We start from the raw sequence: 21,047 nt of genomic DNA on the forward strand, positions 1-21,047 counted from the left end.
ACTAACTATCTACTCTAACACCAGCATCAACTCCTCTGGGAATGAAGGCCCTTCATTCTAGTCTCCGAGAACTCCCAGAAATGCTCTGTGAAGAGCGATGAGCCTCACGCCGGCCAAACGAGCCCAACGCATAAGGACATAAAGGAATGAGACAGACAATAGGCAGCAGGAGAAAAAAAGGGATTGTAGAAATAGAGCCACTTTGACATTAAGAGAATCCGAGGCCGATGATAAAACAACTATGGGCACCAAATCTGGAGGAGAGGAGAAGGGTATGCTGAAAAGGACAGGTTAGGGTAGAATGATAGCAAGAACTAGAAGTGGCCAATGGACAAGATCCTAATGAACCGAGTAGGCAAGGGGAACGACACTCCAGCAATTTCTGAGCCAAAGTTCTGGCAACTGTAGTCGTTTGTTAATGTAAATTCGGAATCTCTGGTGGGGAAGAAACAACAATGGCAGCTACACGAGGAAGGACACGCCCCCCCCCCCCCCGCTTCACCCCCAGGTACCCCGCCTTGGTTTAATTCCACTTCCTGTCTTATCTGGCCCATGTCTACAGCCTCGGCATCACTTTGCTCAGGCTGTCATGACCACAGACCACAGACTGGGGGACTTCAATCTGGAAGTCCAAGACCAGGACGGCAGCATGCTTGATTCTGTGGGGCCCCTCTCCTTGGCCTGTATGTGGCCCTCTTCACCCTGTATCGTCACATGTTCTTGCCTCTGTGTGTCTGTATCCTAATTTCCTCGTCTTCCAAATGACTCCAATGACTTCATTTTATCTCACTGACCTCTTTGAAGACCCTATTTCCAAATATAGTCGCATTCTGAGGCACTGGGGTCTCGACTTCAACATATGAATTTAGGGGGACACGACTCACCCCGTAACAGCCTCCTCACAGTGCTCTTCCTAAATTGCAAACCATTCACCCAATCAAAATTCCTAAGGGCTCCCCATTGCCTAAAGAATAAAGTCAAAGCACCTCACCTGAAAATGGTGTCCGCAGGGACACAGAGATGCAGCTGGACCTGGAGCCCCCAACCCCATCCCACTGCAAAGAAAATGCAACCTCAGTACCAATGTGGTCTTCTCAGGCAAATGGAATTCCAAGTCAGCTTCTCAAAACTGCCCCCGCCCCTTCCAAGCAACAATCTGGAGCTCCTGCTGGCCGCAGATCAAATTCTCGGTCTCGGGTATCAACCCCTCCTAATTCGCCACCTGGCTCCACTACCCACTTCGGCTCATTTTCACTCCTGCCTTACGAAGCCTCCTGCGGCTCCCTAGCCTGCCGGCCTCGCTTCTGCTTCAGCCATTAGCACGATTTCCCTCAAGCACCGATGCCATCCTGCCAGCAGCACAACAGTCTTCAAACAGGAAGTTTCTGATCTTCCCCTCTGAGTAAGCTCAAGCATCTTTTGTTCTCGGAAGCTCGCTGCATGGTCCTGTTTCCCCTCTCTGCTGCCACTTCTCCAACACATCGCCGCCACCGGCATCCTGTCACCACCCACCCCCGCTCTATACACCTGCACTCGAGGAAGCATCGAGGGGCATTCCAAAGGAGGCTTGAGCTTGAAATCAGAGACTGGAACATTTCCTCACTGTACCCCCAATCCCATGCAGACCCCAACACACCGTGAATATTCAATAAATATTTGTTGAATGAAAGAGAAAGGAAATGGGAAGAAGAAATTTGAGGTCCCGGGACTGGGGGTTGGGGGGTGCGGGGGGGATGTGTTTGTAACTTAGGAAGGAGCAGAGTCTTTGTGAAGATTTCATTGGTTGATCCTACACCACTGGCGGCACGCCTGCTTGGTGTCAAGACTGCATGCTCCCTTTCTCTTACTCTTGCCTGTTTCTTAGTCTCCAATTTTGCTTCTTTCCTGCCTCTAAACCATCCCATATGCAGTCGCTAGAGTAATGGCTTCAAATCATGGCTGCAATCATGACCAACACGGGACTTCCACTATTTGAAAACATTACTAATCGCCAAATGAAGTCCAAAAATCTAAGCTTCCCACCTGCTGCCCTTCCCCTAAGGCTGTGACCAAAGTTGTTGTTTTTTGTTTTTTGGGTTTTGTTTTGTTTTGTATGCTCCAAATGCAAAGAGCATTTCCATTATGTGAAGATTTTCGTGACACACTTTCCTTCTAGAATCATACCTGGATTTCCAGCCTGGTGCAGACTCTTTCCATGGTTCCCCGATACTGGCAGTAATCTCTGTCACCTCTCAACTCCCAAAACATTGTTCTATGCCTCTTAACAAGTATATACATACTTCCCCTCTTAGATTTTAAATGTCCTGAAAACAAAGACTTTCTTATTCATTTCATCATCTCCTCACAGCAAATAGTAAATTTCTTTTTTTTTAAAGATTTTATTTATTTATCTGACAATAAGAGAGAGAGAACAAGCAGGGGGAGAGGCAGGCAGAGACAGAGGGAGAAGCAGGCTCCCTGTTGAGCAGAGAGCCCGTTGTGCGATGTGCAGCTCAATCCCAGGACCCTGGGATCATGACCTGAGCTGAAGGCAGATGCTTAACTGACTGAGCCACCCAGGCACCCCAGCAAATACTAAATTTCTCTTTACTAGATCTAGAAAGGGTTTACACAATTTAAAAAATTACTATTATCAATATTCACCCAATAATAGAGATTTTAATACCGCAAAGGGTCATTTGAGCAACAAATTTTAATACTATGCCCTTTGGTTCAAATCTGCTATTTTCACTGAAAACATAGTAGTTAATAGTTAAGAATATAATTAGTAATAGTTACGAATAAAAATTCAAAAACTCTGTCAGCTCAAAAAAACACCATGTCAGTAACTAGAAATTTTTCTCTCTTCTTTAGTATTTATGCTTTTAGGAACCATTACTAGGATTTAAGAAGAAAAGAAGGAAGAAGTGAGATGTTTTAACTGTTAAATAAATGTTCTTTATTTACATTTACCCACTTATTTATATGAATGACTGCATTTCTTGTATATAATAAAGAGACATTTTGAGAAATATGATGTCATGAGTCAACGGGATGGATGCTCGTCTCATCTGGGGACGTAGTTGAACGTTACCAAGCTCTGTCTCAGAGAAAGTAGTTGGACTCCTTGGCTGCTTCTCAGATGAAAAATGGTACCCTTCCAATAGTGATTCCAGTTTATAAAGAGAGAGAAATGTACTCTACCCATTAATGGAATGGATTAGGTGGGTGACCTAAAACTTCCCGAAGGTTTGGATTCTTTGTATGTCAGGAAGGAAACCATCCTATATACAGGGAATACACACACATGCTCCTTCCCTAAACTCTTCTGGAAATACCGGTTTGGGTAGCATACGGCATTTCATGTAGCCTGCCAAGAAAGGGGACAAAAGTGTTCTGAGAGCTAGTCTGCGAAACGAGAACATTATGTTTCTTAAGTGTTCTGCTAGTGAAAGGGCGCGCGTAAGTGTTCGCAGAATCCCTGTGCAGACTGGGTTCTCATTGGCCGCAGTCATCACCCCACTGCAGTCGGCAGGTATGACGCGCGGAAGCTATTTACGGCGCTATTAAATGTGAATATTGCTTATCGTGGCTCCGTCCTTAGAACGCTTTCTGTATGAATCTTCAGGGGAACGGGGGCCTTTCTCTCTGGGCAGATTGTGAGGAAGACTGTTTTATAAAATGTGTGTTGTGGTTAAATAGCTGAAGTCAGGGAAAATTTTCTCACACTGAGATTTATTGGATTGTGAATCATCTCTCAAGGGAAGTGCCAGAAGCCCCATCAGCGGAGTTATTTAATTAAAACTATGGTGGAGCAAGGAGAAGAGATGTTGCCTGGGGGAGTCATTTCGCATTGATCCCTGAAGGATTGACTTGGTAGTCTTAAAATTCTTAATGGTTTCAAAATCTTAAACGTCTTCACAAATTTTCTGAGAGGAAAGGAAAAGCCATCTTGCTTGCAACCTCCACTTCCTATAAAACCAAACAAAACCCAAAACCGGCAGCAAAAAGCGAAACTTGGGAACCAAGTCGTCTTCTACCAAGGCTAAAGAACGGCGCACAGGAGAGCAAGAGCTCAAGGGGAAAAACCCTCCAACCAGCTCAGAGCTTCACTTTTCCTCCTCTCTTGCCATACTTCATTTCCTTTCCGTTCGTTTTTCAACATCTAAAATTCCATTTTTATCTTACAAAATGCAAATATGTAATTTTCCACTCAGTCAGTAAATACTCTGATCAGTCAATGGTCTTTTGAAGGTTCCCTGACACCCACCCTTTAATCCTAGAGACATTTCGGAGGGAAAGTGCTGGAAGACAAGGTGTGATTTCTACAGCTTTCAACCTTTGATAAGAGGAATTTAAAAAATAAAAAATAGAGACACAGAGAGGGTCCAGGGGAGGAGTCTGGGCCAAGCTGCGTGGGCTGGCCTGTTCCAGTCGCTGGGACAGCTCTGACACATGAAGCCGCAATCCCCACCCTGCCCTGGCACCCACACCCACGCCAGCACCCACTCTGGGGGGAAATATGTTCTACATACTGCGGTCAGCACCTCCCTGAGCGCTGCGGAGCCGGCAGGGGTGGCAGACAGTGACGGGAGAGGTGTGAGCTGTCCTGCTCACTCAAAGTTAAAGGAGAACCTGAAACTGCACGCCTCTACCTGCACGAACAAAATCCTTCAACGGGGCGCCTACGTGGCTCAGCTGGTTAAGCGCTCTCGGTTTGGGCTCAGGTCATGATCTCAGGGTTGTGAGACCGAGCCGCACATCAGGTGCTGAGCGTGGAGCCTGCTGAACATTCCATCTCTCTCCCTCCACTCTGCCTTTCCCTCCTCCCCACCTGCACGCGCGTGAGTGCTCTCACCCTCGCTGGCTCTCTCTCAAAATAATAATAATGATCTTCAGGAGCCACAGGGCAGTTGTTCGTAAACTTGAGCTTGTAGCTCATTCCCTTCAGAAAATTCAGCCAAATACCTGTCCCTACCCTAGAATCATCTTAGAAATAAAAATACCTACTCAAGGAAAGGTAGAGTTTGTGCAAGTGAACAGAACAGTTTCAAAGATCACAGCCGATTTCATCCCTGCTCTGGGCTGCCTGAGAACATTTTAATCAATCTAAAGGAAAGTTTTCTTCTGGATGTTGCTACGGCGGACGTGTCCAATACTGAGTGTGGAGGGAACGAGAGGAAGGGCAGCTCTCTTGCAGGGACTGAAACGGACAAACAGGGACTGAAACGGACAAACGGACAAACGGGGACTGAAACGGACAAACTGCTCTCACAAAACCCAAACAGAGACCTGTGCCTGCTTGTTAAACTTGAGCGGCCATTACAGTGTGAAATTTAATTATCATTCCAGTATTGTCTTCTTTTTGAGGTCTGGTTTGCCCCTGCTGGCCTGTTTTTTTTTTTTTTTTGTCTCTTTTTCATTTATTTTATTTTATTTTATTTATTTGACACAGAGAGAGAGAGAGAGATCACAAGTAGGCAGAGAGGCAGGCGGAGAGAGGGTGGGGGAAGCAGGCTCCCTGCTGAGCAGAGAGCCTGATGCGGGGCTCGATCCCAGGACCCTGAGACCATGACCTGAGTCAAAGGCTGAGGCTTAACCCACTGAGCCACCCAGGCATCCTCTTTTTGATTTTTGATTACAGAGCTGTTCCCCGAAAGTCTGATTGTGGAATCTCCTATGTGCTTTCAAGCATGCTCTTTTCCGGGCTTAGCGAATGGAAAGCAGATCAGTAAAAGCAACCTTGGCATGGGTTCTGGTAACTACTCCACTTTCAGATTCCCATTGGTTTCACCCGAGAAGTTCAGTGACCCTAACCTTGCTTTCACAAGTCTTAAAAACGTTCTTTATCATCTACTTCTTTATATTCTGTTTTATTTTATTAAGGAGAGAGATTTCTAACCCTTTAAAGTGTTTCTGTTTCATCAGTTGACTATTTCTTATAGGGACTATTTTATATATTTTTTCTTTCTTAAATGAAAAACTTCTGAAATGTAACATTTTACAGAAACATTGTTTATTCTTATGTGTGTGTATGTGATGTGTGTATATGTGTGTCTACAAGAAAACTCTCATGACTTATTTCCGAGCTGGTAAGAATGCACCTTAAGAGTTTATGTCTGGGACACCTGGGTGGCTCAGTTGGTTAAGCGGCTGCCTTCGGCTCAGGTCATGATCCCAGCATCCTGGGATGGAGTCCCACATCAGACTCCTTGCTTGGCGGGGAGCCTGCTTCTCCCTCTGCCTCTGCCGGCCACTCTGTCTGCCTGCGCTCGCTCTCGCTTGTCTCTCTATGACAAATAAATAAATAAAATCTTTTTTAAAAAAAGAGTTTATATCTTAATTCTTTAAAGAGTGAATTTGAAACTATTTTTCTATTTCTCTGCCCCACTTAAAAAACAAACAACTTCGGAGTGATAGAGATGTATATGATGGGCAAAGCGGAAAGAACCCAGTCCACACAAGGACAAAACACGTTGGCATGCAGCGGTGACTCTCGTCACAGGAGGGCAAGAAATCCTCCCCTCCTGTGGCCTTCTCAGCCCTGTCAGGAATCTCTTCTGACAGGCAGAAGCATCCTTCAGACCAAGCCCTCCCTGCCTCACTCTGCACCTGTCACTAATAGACAAGAGAGTGTCAGTTTCATACATTTTCTTCCTGTCTTCTGAATTTGGGAGCGATAAAAGCTGAAATCAAAGGATTTTTGCTAAAAATAGACAATAAAATATAACCATATCGTATATCTAGATTCCTCTGCCTTTTGAAGCGCTAAGTCAACATGTGGAGATAAGCTAAGCCACGAACTGTGACCCAGAAGAAACTGCACTAATTGTTGATCAGCGTCTGTTGTGGTGTGTTTGGAAGTTTGTTGTTGGTGTGTTGTGTGTGTTTGGAAGGTCTGGCTGTCATTGCTATTGTTATTGGTAGTGGTGTCGGAGTCATTTATACAAAATGAAAATGTCCTCGTAAACTAGGCAAAGCAGAGCCAAAGCTATCTTTGTTTCTAGATGATATTTAAAGCAATTCTGGGGAACCTGGGTGGCTCAGTCGGTTGAGTGTCTGACCCTTGGTTTCGGCTCAGGTCATGATCTCAGGTCATGAGATCGAGCCCACACCAGGTTCCAAGCTCAATGGGGAGTCTGCTGGAGGTTCTCTCTCTCCCTCTGTCCCTTCCCCTGCTCATGCCCCACCACCCATCTGTCTGAAATAAAGAAATAAATCTTTTTTAAAATAAACGAATAAATAAAGTAATTCTCCCAAAATGCTACTCCACCCATCCCCACGTCCAAATATTCTGACCTACCTCCTTCGAGGTTAACTTGAAATTCCCCCTTTACAGGGAATCTATCCTGAATCTCCTGGTTAAAAGTAAATCCTGTTTTAGGACCTGCAACAGCATTCACTCCTTAATTCTACTTTGCAACACACAGCTCTTCTCTCCCCCAGTACTCTGCATACCACTTAGAGCTGAGATCCACATCTTTCTAGCTTCCAGCCACAGACATGATCTCGAATACAGTAGGTTCTGAAAAAGACTTGATGAGTGAATAAGGATAAGAAGGTTCAGCTCCCACAAATCAGCATACACATTGACACAAACCAGATCTGCGACACTGCCCCTTCTCCAGCTTTAAATAAAATTTAAATCTTGACATCATCCCAAAATTAATAAACAAACAAGTAGCCAGAGGAAAGCACATATTGATGATTCTGGGTTGGCTGCCCCAATTAAGACATAGGACAACATGGTCTTTAGAATCTTTCTCATTAGGGGATTTCTTGACACTGCCAACAGTTCTGGGTCCTTAGTATTAGAGGAACCTCTTTTCCTCTCTAGTGCCACTCACTGAAACATTTGGATGAGATTAACATTTAAATTGGTGAGTTCTGAGTAAGCAGATTGCCTTCTATACTGTGGGTGGGCCTCATCTAATCAGTTGAAGGCCTGCATAGAACAAAAAGACTTGCTTCCCCAGAGAAGAGGAAAATCTCAGCAGAAGCCTTCTCACTTCATCTGCACCATTGTCCTTCCTGGGACTCCAGCCTATTGGTCCACATTTGACAGTCTCCATAATTACATAAGCTGATTCCCTATAATAAATCTCTTTCTATATACATATACAACCTATTCATTCTGTTTCTCAGGAGAACCCTGAATATTACCAATACCAATAATATAATACACATACTAATGTACACTCCTACCAGCAGTGGATAAGTGCCCCAATCCATGAAATATTATTTACCCTGACCTTAAACTCTTCCCCTCCTATAAGCCACAACTAATTTCATCTTGTTGGTAGTGAAAAACATAGATTTATTATGTGTCTCCCTCTGGAAAATGTTCAGTAGCTTCCCACGGATTTCCCATAGTGAAATTCAGACTCCCTGAGGCAATGAAGATCTCGGCCAGCCTAACTTCTCAGGCTCTTTGGGACACTGCGCTGTTCCAGCTTCTTTTTTTTAACCTAGAATCTACTGCGTAAAACCTTCCTTGGGACCCCAGCACACCACATGCTGAGCCCCCTGGCTGATGCGGGCACCCCTGTTTTTCCCCCTTGGGGTACCTCTCATGGCAGCGAGGGGCCACAGAGCCCAGAGAGGGAACCACATCCTGCGTGGATGTCAGACTTTCCTTGTGCCCCTAGAACACTTCCCTCCACTTTCTCTCCTCCCCTCATCTGTCTCTCTCAGAAAAATACCCTCCACATCTTCAAGATCCAGGGCGACTCAGTCCCCGCGCCTCCCTGCGCACGGTGCGGGAATTCCGTTCCCCTTCCTCTGGTTCCTGGCACTTCGCAAACATCGACTGGTCTCCTCTGGGTGCTGAGACTGGGCAAGTCACAGCCCCCAGGTGGTCGATGACCCTGAGCACTTCCACCAGCGGCACGGTGGGAGCATATCACCTCGGAAGCATTAGAGGAGATGACCCTGGGTGCAAGCACAGGAGGCAGTTGGGGGAAGGTAGACTGCGGAGTCCGGTGGGTGGGCGCCCTGTGCGGGTCGTTTCCATAAGCTTAACTACATTCCCGTGAACCCACTAATAAGGCCAGAGACAGGGGTTGCAGGAATTTTCAGCGGGATCCCTCTTCCAACACAAACTGCCGTGAACGGGCCGCCTCTGGAAGGTTCCCTACCGCCCAAGCCACCCCGGCAGCTTCTCCCTGAAGCAGTAAATGCCTGCAGCCCTGCTCACCATTAACTTCTCCAATCGGTAACATAAATTTGCATAACAGCACCTTTATCTAGAATAAGCTTGACCTAGTCGCTGCTCAGTCCTGAGCTGAAAGCCGGGTGGGGGGTGGGGCCCGCAAGGCTGTACCGAGGTTGACCCTCCTCTGAGGGCCCCCTCAGCTCCATGCCCCCCACCCCAAGCTGTCACTTCCCATTCCTCACAGCAGTTTTATCCAACGGGACACACACGAAGTCTGCGAACTCACCGCACTTCAAGTCCTTGCCTGGAAAACCAAGCTTACGTCCACATCCACGTGGGCAGTGGGGTTAAATGAGAAGATACTGACCAAGTTCCTCTAACGTAGTCAGCTATCAGCAAAGAAGAGAAATCCGCGTTTGTAGGACTTCCTTCTGAAGGCCTCGCAACCCATTATACAAACTAGGATTTCTGGATTCCAGCTCCAGTCTTGTGTCATTAAATAGACCATCAACGGCTCCTCCGAGTTCCACACGTGCCGCCTACTTGCAGGTCATGATACTACGTTAATAAAGCACAAACCGAAAACTAAAAGTATATATAAGGTTAGCTTTGAGATATGGCTACTGTTTTTTAAATTCACTATCATTTTTAGTTTGCTCTTTTTTTAAAAAAAAAAAAAAAGGAATTCCTCCAGGTTTTGAAAATGAGTGGAATACTCTCACCAGCCCATTACCGCAATCTGTTACTGAAAAATATAAATGATCAGGGGCGCCTGGGTGGCTCAGTGGGTTAAGCCTCTGCCTTCGGCTCAGGTCATGATTCCGGGGTCCTGGGATCGAGCCCCACATCGGGTTCTCTGCTCTGCAGGGAGCCTGCTTCCTCCTCTCTCTCTCTCTGCCTGCCTCTCTGTCTACTTGTGATATCTCTCTCTCTGTCAAATAAATAAATAAAATCTTTAAAATATATATATAAATGATTAAAAACAATCATGACAAAGCATGCTTAAGAATACCATCACAGGGAAAATAAAACTAAAAAAAAAAGAATACTATCATGGGGGCACCTGGTGGCTCAGTCGTTAAGTGTCTGCCTTTGACTTAAGTCATGGTGCCAGGGTCCTGGGATTGAGCCCACATTGGGCTCCCTGCTCAGTGGGGAGCCTGCTCCTCCTGCTCCCACTACCCCTGCTTGTGTTCCCTCTCTTGCTGTCTCTTTCTCTGTCAAATAAATAAAATCTTTAATAAAAAAAAAAAAAAAAAAAAAACACCATCATGAATAATTCATCTATGTGGAGAGGCAGGCTCTCCTTTCTTTGACCAGTGATTGAAAATCCTACCATTGTATTTGAAACATCCCCAGAAGGTAAAGATCCCCCTTGCCTAACCACAAGAAAATGATAGGAGCAATAAATCTGGATGATAAAAGCAGGGAATATTACCAAAATTGTTCATACACGATGCTAAAAATCCCACCTTGGTATGGCAATCACAACTTAGTTCCCAATAATTTAGCTCTATTCTCTATCCTCAACTTTCAGAAGAGGTCAAAATGCCATTTTTTGTTTTGTTTTTAAATTAACACTGTCTATATTAGGGGTGCCTGGGTGACTCAGCTGTTTAAGCGTCTGTCTTCAGCTCAGGTCATGATCTCAGGGTCCTGGGATGGAGCCCCACGTTGGGTTCCCTGCTCAGTGGGGAGTCTGCTTCTCTCTCTGCCCCTCCCCTCTTTCTCTTTTTCTCTCTCTTTCAAATAAATAAATAAATAAAATCCTTTTTTAAAAAAGTATGTATTTAAGGCATGCAATACAATCATTTGATAAATAGAAACACATACATACACACACACAGTGAGACGATTACTACAATCAAGCTAATTCACATTTCTTCTCACATGGTTACATTTTTTTTCCCAGGGAGAGCGCCTGAGATCTCCTTTCTTAGGACGTGCAGTCTGCACTGCAACGTTGTGAACTGCGGTCCTCACGCCGCGCCTTAGCTCTCTCGGCGGAGTCATGCCACCCAACTGTGAACCTCCCTGTGCCCGGGACCTTTATTCTCCCTATGTTTCATCAGCTCTATTTTGACAGAAATTGGACTTCCTGATCTGGGAATCCAAACTGCAAAAGCTCGCCACACGAAGGGGGAGGGGGGTCCCAGCTCGTTGTGGCCTTGGTGGCTCAGACCAGGTGTGGACCAGCTCTCTCCACCCGAAGGCCCTCGCCAACCCTCTCCTTCATCTGCACGGCTGATCCAAAGTGGTCCATACGTGGAAAAACTCGCAGACAGCCCTCAACAGGTGACCACCCAAAGCAAATGAGGCGTTCCATGACAAAATGGACTCGATAATAAATATTTCGTTAAAGAGATTTTGCTAACAGACACTTCGTACACCTCCATCATATACACAAAACCTTTTTTGAGCTTAGCTACATCCATAGAGAAAAAGAAAACTAACACATGGGAAGTTGCTTTATCTTCTAACTATTTGCTATCCCCAATGCAATACTATAAGTTGTTCTTTTATTTTTTTATTTTTTAAAATATTTTACTTATTTATTTGCCAGAGAGAGAGGACAAGCAGGCGGAGTGGCAGGCAGAGGCAGAGAGAGAAGCAGGCTCCCTGCTGGACAAGGAGCCCGATACAGGACTCGAGCCCAGGACCTTGGGATCATGACCTGAGCCGATGGCAGCGGCTTAACCGACTGAGCCACCCAGGCGCCCCAGTTGTTCTTTTATAATATACATCCCTTGGAAAGCAAGCCCTCCAGCACATGTCATATAATGTGTTCTGCTGAATATCCATTTAGGATATAATTTTAGAGACTTCAGACAAGAAACACACGATTCCAAACTATTTCTAACATCTCAAAATTTCATCATTAGTACTGAAAGCATAGGGAACAATAATAGTGACAATAATAACACCCACCACTCCTGACTGTCCTCTGTCTTTAACCATAGGATCCCTAAGCCATTCGACAGAGAGAATGGTATTATTAACTCCGTTTACTATTCAGAAGCCTGAGATGCAGAGGGGATCGATCAACTGACATAAGGTTTTGAGGAAACTAAAGGCTAGAAAAGCCATGTATTTCCAATATGCCGTACCCAATCCACGTGGCTATTACTCGAAGGACTAACTCACTAAGCAGCAAACCAGTCCCTGATAGACACGGCAGAAAATATCTAGATCATTTGATCCTTCTTGAAATGACACCTTGCAGTTTCTGAAGGTTCATCTCTTAGGAACTTGGTTGAAGCCAAAAATGGAGCCAGTTCCCGAAGAATTCTGCCCAGATTCACTAATAAGCCTAGATCTGGTGTTACAGAGAGGACTCTGAACACACAGAGGTTGAAGCCAGCACTGAGTGCCTAGTGGAAGGAAGCAGCACTCCATCCCGGGGAGGAAGCTCACAAGGGGAAGGATCTGGTCCTGGACCTGAACACGGCCAACATCGGCTGAGTCCAGGCTCTAGTCATGGTTGAGACAAGAGAAAACCTGGGCTCTTCTTCCTACGACACTCTAATTTGTGAGATGCCTATTCTACTCAGAAATCACAGCACATTAGGAAAAATGAAACTGATTCACAGAACTAGTTCTTTAAAACAATAACATCATAAGATCTAGAAGTGAAATTGGAAAATACCACAAACACATGATAGAGCATTTTATAGTTTCTACTGGGGTTTTAAGACTCAATGTCGTAGATGGGTAAGAAGGAGAACAAAATGTCCACTCACCTGAGGCAACCACCTGGATCACCTTCTCCCAATGTCCTTGTGGGAAAGTGTGCAGAAAGCAGGAATAGAAGCCAACATCGGCCTCAGAGACGTTATGAAAGGACAGGGTCATATCATTGGGCGCCATGGTGGAATTTAAAAAGTAAACCCTCTCAGTATAGGGTGGCTTTACACTCAAACCATACGTAGGGCTGAAAATGGCCATGAGCTCTCTGTTGGTCGTAGTGATCTTGTGCCATTCCAGCTGAACTAAGGTGTCCAGTGATGAATATATACACTCCAGGCTCATATTCTCAGCAAGTTTAACAGTCGTGTCCCAAACCATCTCTTCACAAAGCGCTGAAATACACAACATCACATTTATTCAGTTAGGCTTGATGGCTGACATAGCAAAAGACACCTCAATCTTACTCTAAGCTCTCTAAGACCGAGGAAGAGAGCAAACTGCGACCCCGCTAAACGCTAGCAGTTTCTACCGTAGTCGAAAAAGGTTTCCACTGCCGATAAGAGGTATTTGTAACTTGTAGATTTCCTGAACAAGTGAGAAATTATCTGAGCCTACTAAAGGGCATTATAAATTCTAAACATGTCACACTAGAAGACCAAAAAAGAAGTAAATTTTTTAAATGAAGACATTATCTTTACCTCTGTATACGTGAAGAATAGCGAAGAAGAAAGTAAGATAATCCATCTCTGGAAACCGTTGGGGAGGCTGGTCTATTAAAAAAAAAGACAATTTTTATAATGTTACATGCAGAGGCCCAGCACAATGCACTGCTTCCTTCCTCTCAGATATTATCAGTCGTGCCTTCTTTTTCTGAACAACGAACACAGGAAAAGGTCTGAGCTTCAAAGTCAGGTTTGCTCTCGCACAAGGATGAGCAGATTTGAATCACTTCTCTCTCTCTCGGGGAAATTGCTTATTTTCAAGCTTGTAATTTCTACAAAGATTCATTCATTGAACAAATCAGCGAATAGCTGAGGGCGTTCTCTATGCCAAACTCTGCTCTAGGCAATTAGGATACAACAGTCAATTTATTTAAAATAAATAAATAAATAAGAAGAAGAAGAAGAAGTCCTTGCCATCATGGAGCTTACATTCTAGTGGGAGGAGACAGAAACAGAAATAAAATAGTAAAAATATAGTGAGTTCTAGGGAATAAGTGCACAAAGAAAACACAAAGCAGGAAAGTGGGGATAGGGCGGTGCTGGTGGTAGTTTCCCTTTTAGACAGAAAGGTCAAGTTCCCTGAGAACTTGACATTGGAGCAGAGACCGAAGGGCAGGGGGAGGGGCCTGGGGTGTCGGGGATTTGGAGGCTCTACCAGTGTGGACTGTGGTTGGGCATGGCCTTCCTTTTACCTTTTACGTCTACCTTTTCATTGACCTCAGGCATTTGCTTTGGAAGCCATGAAGGGACCACAGATGGACCTGAGCTACAAGAGTGTGGTAGCTCAGGACATTCACAAACTTACCATTATGGATGATTTCTTTAAACGTTTTATTTTGAAATAGTTACAGAGTCAGAGTAATTTGCAAAGACAGTACAGAGAGCACCCCCTCGCCCACTTTCCCCTAATGGTTACATCTTACATGATTATATAGGACAATATCAAATGTGATTGATTTTTCTTTTCCTTTTTTTTTAGGTTCATCATTGTTCCCTTCCCTCATGTTAAATAACAGTTCAGTTTCTTAAGAACTTGTTAGGAACATATTACCATGTTAATATAAAAACACATTATTTCCTCTATAGAATTAGATGAACGCATTTGGCCCCCGATGACAGGGTCAAAATAAAAAGTAGGTCAAAACTGAAAGGAGGAACATGAATCCCTAAAGACAATGTTGCCTACAGCCAACTCTGAACCTGGTTTCAATCCCAAAGTTTACCAGTAGGTGTCTGCTGTTCAACCTCAGTATCTAATCTGGAACTTTTTCAGGAAGCACGAGATCAGCAGTATACAATTAGAATGTATACATATGGTACTGTATAGGCCACCTTATGTGTACACAGCATTCGGTTTTCCAAAAGCTTTGACGTCTGTGGAATTTTACCTGTAACAGCTGTATGATAGAGTCAGATGAGGTATCTCTGTTTTGCAAGTAATTCAAAAAAATAGTCTGTCCAAAAATTTACTGAGCTGTGCCAGCTACCCTGCCTCGACCCTGGAGGTATGAGAAAGTATGAGCAAGTAGGAGAAAGACTTGGTCTCTGTCCTCAAGGCATGCAGTAGCATCTTGGATCAGACAGATCACAGAGGCAATTTATTATAATAAAACCTGATAATTCTATAGAAGTCAAGTTTGAGCAAGTATTGGCACAGCCCAGAGAGGGGAAAATTCATTCTAATTGCAAAAGGTTTCATAGAAAAAATGCACCAGATCCTGGGCGTTCCAACCTAACTAAGACTTTCCAAGTAGCGGGGGAAGGGAAGAAGATGACAGCGTGACAACAGAGGCAATTTCAGGGGAAACGTGTCACTGTGGTCTCGGCGCTGGGAAAGAGACAACCACGATGTTGGGTCCAGATTGCAAGTATCTTGAAGGACAGCAATGGAGAAGTTCAAACCTGGCCTTCAGGCACCACAGCATCCTGCTTCCCTCTGTAACCACAGCACCAACCACTGTCCCTGGGACACATCTGTGGCATATTAAACACAACTCGGACGGCAACACAGAGCCACTAAAAATCTTACGGAGGCAGTGGTGAGGACAGTTTTGTGATTTTGAAAGAGAACCTGGATGCCTGTGGGGAGTGGACTAAGGGGGTAAGGGCAATGAGGCTTTACATCTGAGTCAGAAAAATCAACTCCACACATCAAATGTGACAACAGCACTTCCTCTTGATAGGTACTGACAAAAAAATAAAACTATAGAACAAGAGTTATACCCAGGACCAAGAATTCCTGAATCCCTCAAGAAGGTGTCCTCCTAACTGGCCTTCCCTTGCACCGTGCCCTGCTTTAGACCTGTGTCCCTTCTCATGCACGCACACACACACACACACACACAAACACACACACTCTGTACCTGGAGTGATCTTGTGACAGACACAGTATGACCTATTTCAAAATACTTAATATATTTTGCCATCAATAAAGTAAAAAAAAAAAAAAAAAAAAAAAACCCTAAGAACTGGAGAAAATATCTGCAAATCATACATCTAATAAAGGTCTAGAATCCAGAATATATTAAAAAAAACTCTTATAACTCAACAATGAAAAAGACAAACAACCCAACTTAAAAATGGACTAAAAAAAATATTAAAAAGTAAAAAAAAAATTTTTTAAATGGGAAAAAACCTGAATAGACATTTCTCTAAAAAAAAAATACTAACAACCAACAAGCACACGAGAAGTTGCTCAACATCACTAGTCATTAGGAAAAAAATGCAAATTGAAAACACAGAAGATATCACTTCATGCTCCTTAGGATGGTTAGAATGAAAAATAAGGCAAATAACAGTGCTGACAAGGACACAGTGAAGTTGAAATCCTTGTACATGGCTGGTGGAGATGTAAAATGGTGCAGCTACTGTGGAAAACAGTTTGGTTGTTCCTCAAAAAGTAAAACAGAATAACCATAGACCCAGCAATCCCAGTCGTAGGTTTATACCCCAAAGAACTGAAAACAGACACTCAAATACTTGCATACCAGTGTTCACAGCAACTGTCTTCACAAGAGTCAGAGGGTGGAAACGACCCAAATGTCCATCAACAGAAGGAAGGATAAAGAAATTGTGGTATATCCACACAATGGCATACTATGCAGTTTTAAAAAGGAATGAAATACTGATTCAGGCTACAACATGAATGAGCTTTGAAAACATGCTAAGTGACAAAGGGTCACATATTTTAAGCTTCCATGTATGTGAAACACCCAGGATAGGTAAATCCATAGATCTGATCAGTTGTCAGGAGCTTAAGGGAGAGGAAACCAGGAGCGACTGCTTAAGTCATAGAGTTTTGCTTTGGGACGATGAAAATGTTTTAGAACTTGAGAGAGATGGTACTGGCAGGGCGCTGCGAATGTGTGAGATGCCACTCAGCTGCACACTTGAATTTTATGCTGCATGAGTTTCACCGCTCGTGAATGGCATTAGGCCAGATGCACCTCAGGTCTCTCCAACGGCACAAGCCACTGCATGTCGCTGTTGGCCTTGCATTGACTGACGTCACGTGGTCCCTCAGCCTGTCTGGTCTGCAAACGCACATGGAGCCCCAGCACGCGAGCTGCGAGCGCAGACCCGTCGCACGCCTGCGCCGCAGCTCCTCACCTGCTAGAAACGGATGATGCAGAGCAGAGTCCGGGCTGTCAGAGCAATGATTCACGACAGAAAGAATCTCTAAGTGCTCATGGAACACACGCCGAGACATTGCAGGCGTTTATATTAACGTCTGTGTATTTATTAATGCATATATATATATGGTGTGTGTGTGGTCAGGGCTGGGCAGGTTGGCAGAGGTGCAGGTAGAGTGGCAAGAGGAACGAGGGACACGGCACGTCTCTGCTGCGGCACGCGGTGCCACCCTACGGGAACGAGACGCAGCACAGAATCTTCCAGTCAGACGCTCCCACAGCCCTCGGCGAGCTTCCCTCCGGAGCGAAGAATGAGGGGTGCAGGAGGATTATGAGAAAAGGGGAATGGGGCGCCTGGGTGGCTCAGTGGGTTAAGCCTCTGCCTTCGGCTCAGGTCATGATCTCAGGGTCCTGGGATCGAGTCCCACATCTGGGGCTCTCTGCTCAGCAGGGAGCCTGCTTCCTCCTCTCTCTCTCTCTCTCTGCCTGCCTCTCTGACTACCTGTGATCTCTGTCTGTCAAATAAATAAATAAAATCTTAAAAAAAGAAAGAAAGAAAGAAAAGAAAAGGGAAATGAACTGATAATAGTGGGCAGTGACCCTACATTCCCAAGGCATCCAAAGCCAAGTCCGAGGAAAGACGAAGACAGCACTTGCGCTACCGGTGACTCGATTCTGCAGTGACTAAAATGCCGGCCCCGGAGGCTACAGATCCAAATGGAAGATGCAGAAGGACGTGCAGCCCGAGATCAAGTTCAGCTGTTACAACTTTGCTGAGGACAAGCCCTATTCATCAGCATCGAACCAAAGACAAATAGAGACGCCCTTGAGCTATTCCTGTTGCGGAGGGAGCCATTTTTTGCATGATTTATGAAGGAATTTTGGCTTGAGGTTTTTTTCTAATAGAGCTGTCTGTATAAAAGAGCTTCATCCTCAAGGAAGTCATTTATCAAAATATTATTGGACTCCTCCCCTATCCAACAGGTCTCAGCGAACCACGCAAGCACGAAATTCATTGCACGGGTTTGCCTCGCACCGCATGCTGCTGGGCGTCCTGGGCTGGACGACAGCCTTCGGACACGCTGTCTCCTTCTCTTAGGCCATCCACACACACAGACGCTTCCCTCTCCTCAGCTTCATTGTTTCTGCTATCTGTAACACGTTCTGCTTTCCCAGATGTCTGCTTTCTCTGGCCGTTGGGAGGATTCTTGTCTCTGCGCAGTCACCCAAGTAGGCAACCGTCCCCGGGCGGTGCCGGACACAGGTGTACACAGAGAAGCCGCTCCTACCTGCTCCCGGCCCACTCCTGCTCAGACAGCGGCTGACCTGCTGCAAAACAGTCTCACCTGTGCTAGACTCTGAGAAGAAGGGACCGAGGCGGGGAAGACTGGGAGCTTTCCTCCTCCCCCCACCCCAGATGTGAGAGTTTATATGCCTTTGGCTGGGATGTCCTTGTTGCGAGGCTCCTCCTTCCAGCAAGACTTCAACAGGAGGGTTTTAGTCTAGGTTTCTGCTCCCTGCCTCAAAGTGTCGCCTCAGGAGAATGTTACGAAGGAAGGGCACACGATTTCCCTCAGACCGCCAGGCCCTTAGAACTCGGGCAAGTCACAGAGCTGCCCAAGGGGTTAGATCACCTTGGAGGGATGGCCCATGAAGGCCTAGCTTCCATTCAAAGCAGACACCTCAGCTGGGCTGCAGCAGAGCTCCTCCAGGACAGGGTTCTGGAAACTGTGGCTCACAGGCCGAATCCAGCCCCTGCTGGACCCTTTACAAATAGTCCCTTCGGACTGGGACGTGCTCACTCGGTTCTACATTGTCTGTCCATGGCTATTTTTGTGCTCTGATGAGTGGCTGCAAAGAGACCACATGGCCTACAGAGCCGAAAATAGTAAGTGTGTGATGCGTGACAGAGAAAGGTCGCCAAGCCCTGCACAGGGTAATAAATACTCAGCGCAGGCATCTGGTATTGAAGGTCTTCCTTGCTCCGTCTGGCTTGAAGGAAGGAAGGTCAAGCAGTGCAGACACTAGTAAAATTAGCTCGATTTCCTTATTCTCAAGGAACACACTATCAGACCTACTACAAACACAATTCTTCTAGAAGCACTGTGAGAAAGGACCTAAATGACACCGCCTGGCTGAACTGTTCCCGTCCACGAACTTACAGGTTCATAGGACAGACATCAGCCATCCAGCTGTCATTGGCTCTTTTCCTGCTGAATCTACTTGACACTCTTTCATGGACAGTCTCTACTCCCCTGCACGAGATTTGTGTTAGAAGTGTGAGCTCAGGGGCACCTGCGAGGCTCAGTGGGTTGAGCCTCTGCCTTCAGCTCGGTCATGATCTCAGGGTCCTCGGATCGAGCCCCGCATCGGGCTCTCTGCTCAGCAGGGAGTCTGCTTCCCTCTCTCTCTCTGCCTACTGCTCGCCGGCTTGCGATCTCTCTCTCTCTCTGTCCAATGAATAAAAAAAAAAAAAAAAAGAAAAGAAAAAGAAAAATCTTTAAAAAAAAAAAAGTGTGAGCTCAGCCACATCCACTTTTTTTTCTAGAAGGTTACTAACCTTGAGATGTTGCTTCTGCTCGCTGTAAGCCCCTTCGCCGCCGTGGGTCTGGTTAGGGGCTTCCTGTTTGTCGCGGCCGCCTCACCTCGCCCCCTCCTGTCCCTGGTGACCTCCCGGCTCTCTCCGGGTCGCCGTGGCAGGAACAGCCCAGGGCTTTCGTCCGGGCCCGGAGCTCCTGGGCTCTTCTCTCCCCCAGGGCTCCTCCCAGTGGGGGCAGAAGCAAAGCACTAACATGTCACTCCGCAGGGCTTTTTGGAGGATGAAAACCAGTCAAGGAGTGTAACCGCTTCTAGAAGCGTCTTCACCACGTAGCGACTCAGCCTCACTCACACCCCCGCGCCGTTCGGTCCCTGCGGTCACCCCCCCCCCCCCCCCCCCCCCCCCGCTGAAATGCTGCGGCCGGAGACGACGACGCGCTCCTCTTCCTCGGCCCTAACCCTCAGCTCCCAACGACGCACAGCAACTTAGCAACTTTCAGTGGGTGGTTTTGCCTTTTCTTCCCCATGTGTCTTCCTGCCCAGCAGCGTCCTCCGTATTGGGAAGTCTCTGCCGTGCAGACCGTGCAGGCCGCTGCCCGTCTCTGCCCAAATCCCAGCTTCCCTCCGGCCCTCCCGATGCGCGGCGGGGTTGTGCGCGCTCCCCCGCGCTCCCCCGCGCTCCGTCCCCCGCGCTCCCCCGCGCTCCCCCGCGCTCCGTCCGCCGCGCTCCGTCCGCCGCGCTCCCCCGCGCTCCCCCGCGCTCCCCCGCACACCCCGCCGGGCGCCGCTTGCTAAGCGCCGTCTGCGAGGTTAGCGGCTTCGACGTCTTCGAAACAACCGGCTCTAGGTCGTTCCCGAGGACCACAGAGTTCGTCTTCTGTGTTCTCCGGATTCCCGAGTCGTAGAGACGCCGCGTGGGTGACACCACCGCGAGGGACCGTGGCCGAGGCGCCCCCGGGGCAGTCGGCCGAGCTGCGGGCTGGACGGCCCGGGGCCGGGAGGAGACGGCGGCGCTGGAGGCCGGCCCGCCCCGCACACTTTCGGACGCGGCGCGCGTGCGGGGCGGGCCTTTCTGCGGACCCCTGCGTGTCTGAAAGCGTGAAGAAGAAATGCCGGGTGCCTGCTGGCTCAGGTGGTTTAATGTTCGACTCTCGATCTCAGCTCGGATTATAATCTCGGGGTCGTGAGATCAAGCCCTGCATAGGGCTCTGTGTTGTGTGGAGCCTCCTTAAGATTCTCTCTCTCTCTCTCTCTGCTCCTCTCTCCCCATTCTTGCACTCTCTGGAAGGAAGGAAGGAAGGAAGGAAGGAAGGAAGGAAGGAAGGAAGGAAGGAA

General features: G+C 46.6%; 1 protein-coding gene across 3 annotated transcripts in view; it reads right to left on the bottom strand.

Annotated features, from left to right (window-relative positions):
* CD226 (CD226 molecule) overlaps nt 1-21,047 on the bottom strand; it is an 81,998-nt gene that overhangs the window by 55,172 nt on the left and 5,779 nt on the right. For 2 of the 3 annotated variants that reach the window (XM_059409811.1, XM_059409809.1), the window contains exons 1-2: nt 13,519-13,631; nt 12,874-13,212 (exon numbers count right to left, since the gene is read on the bottom strand). In XM_059409811.1, coding sequence (XP_059265794.1) covers nt 12,874-13,212; nt 13,519-13,564 — 385 coding nt within the window. In that variant the 5' untranslated portion in view covers nt 13,565-13,631. Of the gene's footprint in view, nt 1-12,873; nt 13,213-13,518; nt 13,632-21,047 lie in introns of those variants that run through there. The other variant, XM_059409810.1, reaches the window with a different exon arrangement.

The sequence above is a fragment of the Mustela nigripes genome, chromosome 8, assembly GCF_022355385.1.
Source record: "Mustela nigripes isolate SB6536 chromosome 8, MUSNIG.SB6536, whole genome shotgun sequence".
In the NCBI taxonomy this organism is placed as follows: domain Eukaryota; kingdom Metazoa; phylum Chordata; class Mammalia; order Carnivora; family Mustelidae; genus Mustela; species Mustela nigripes.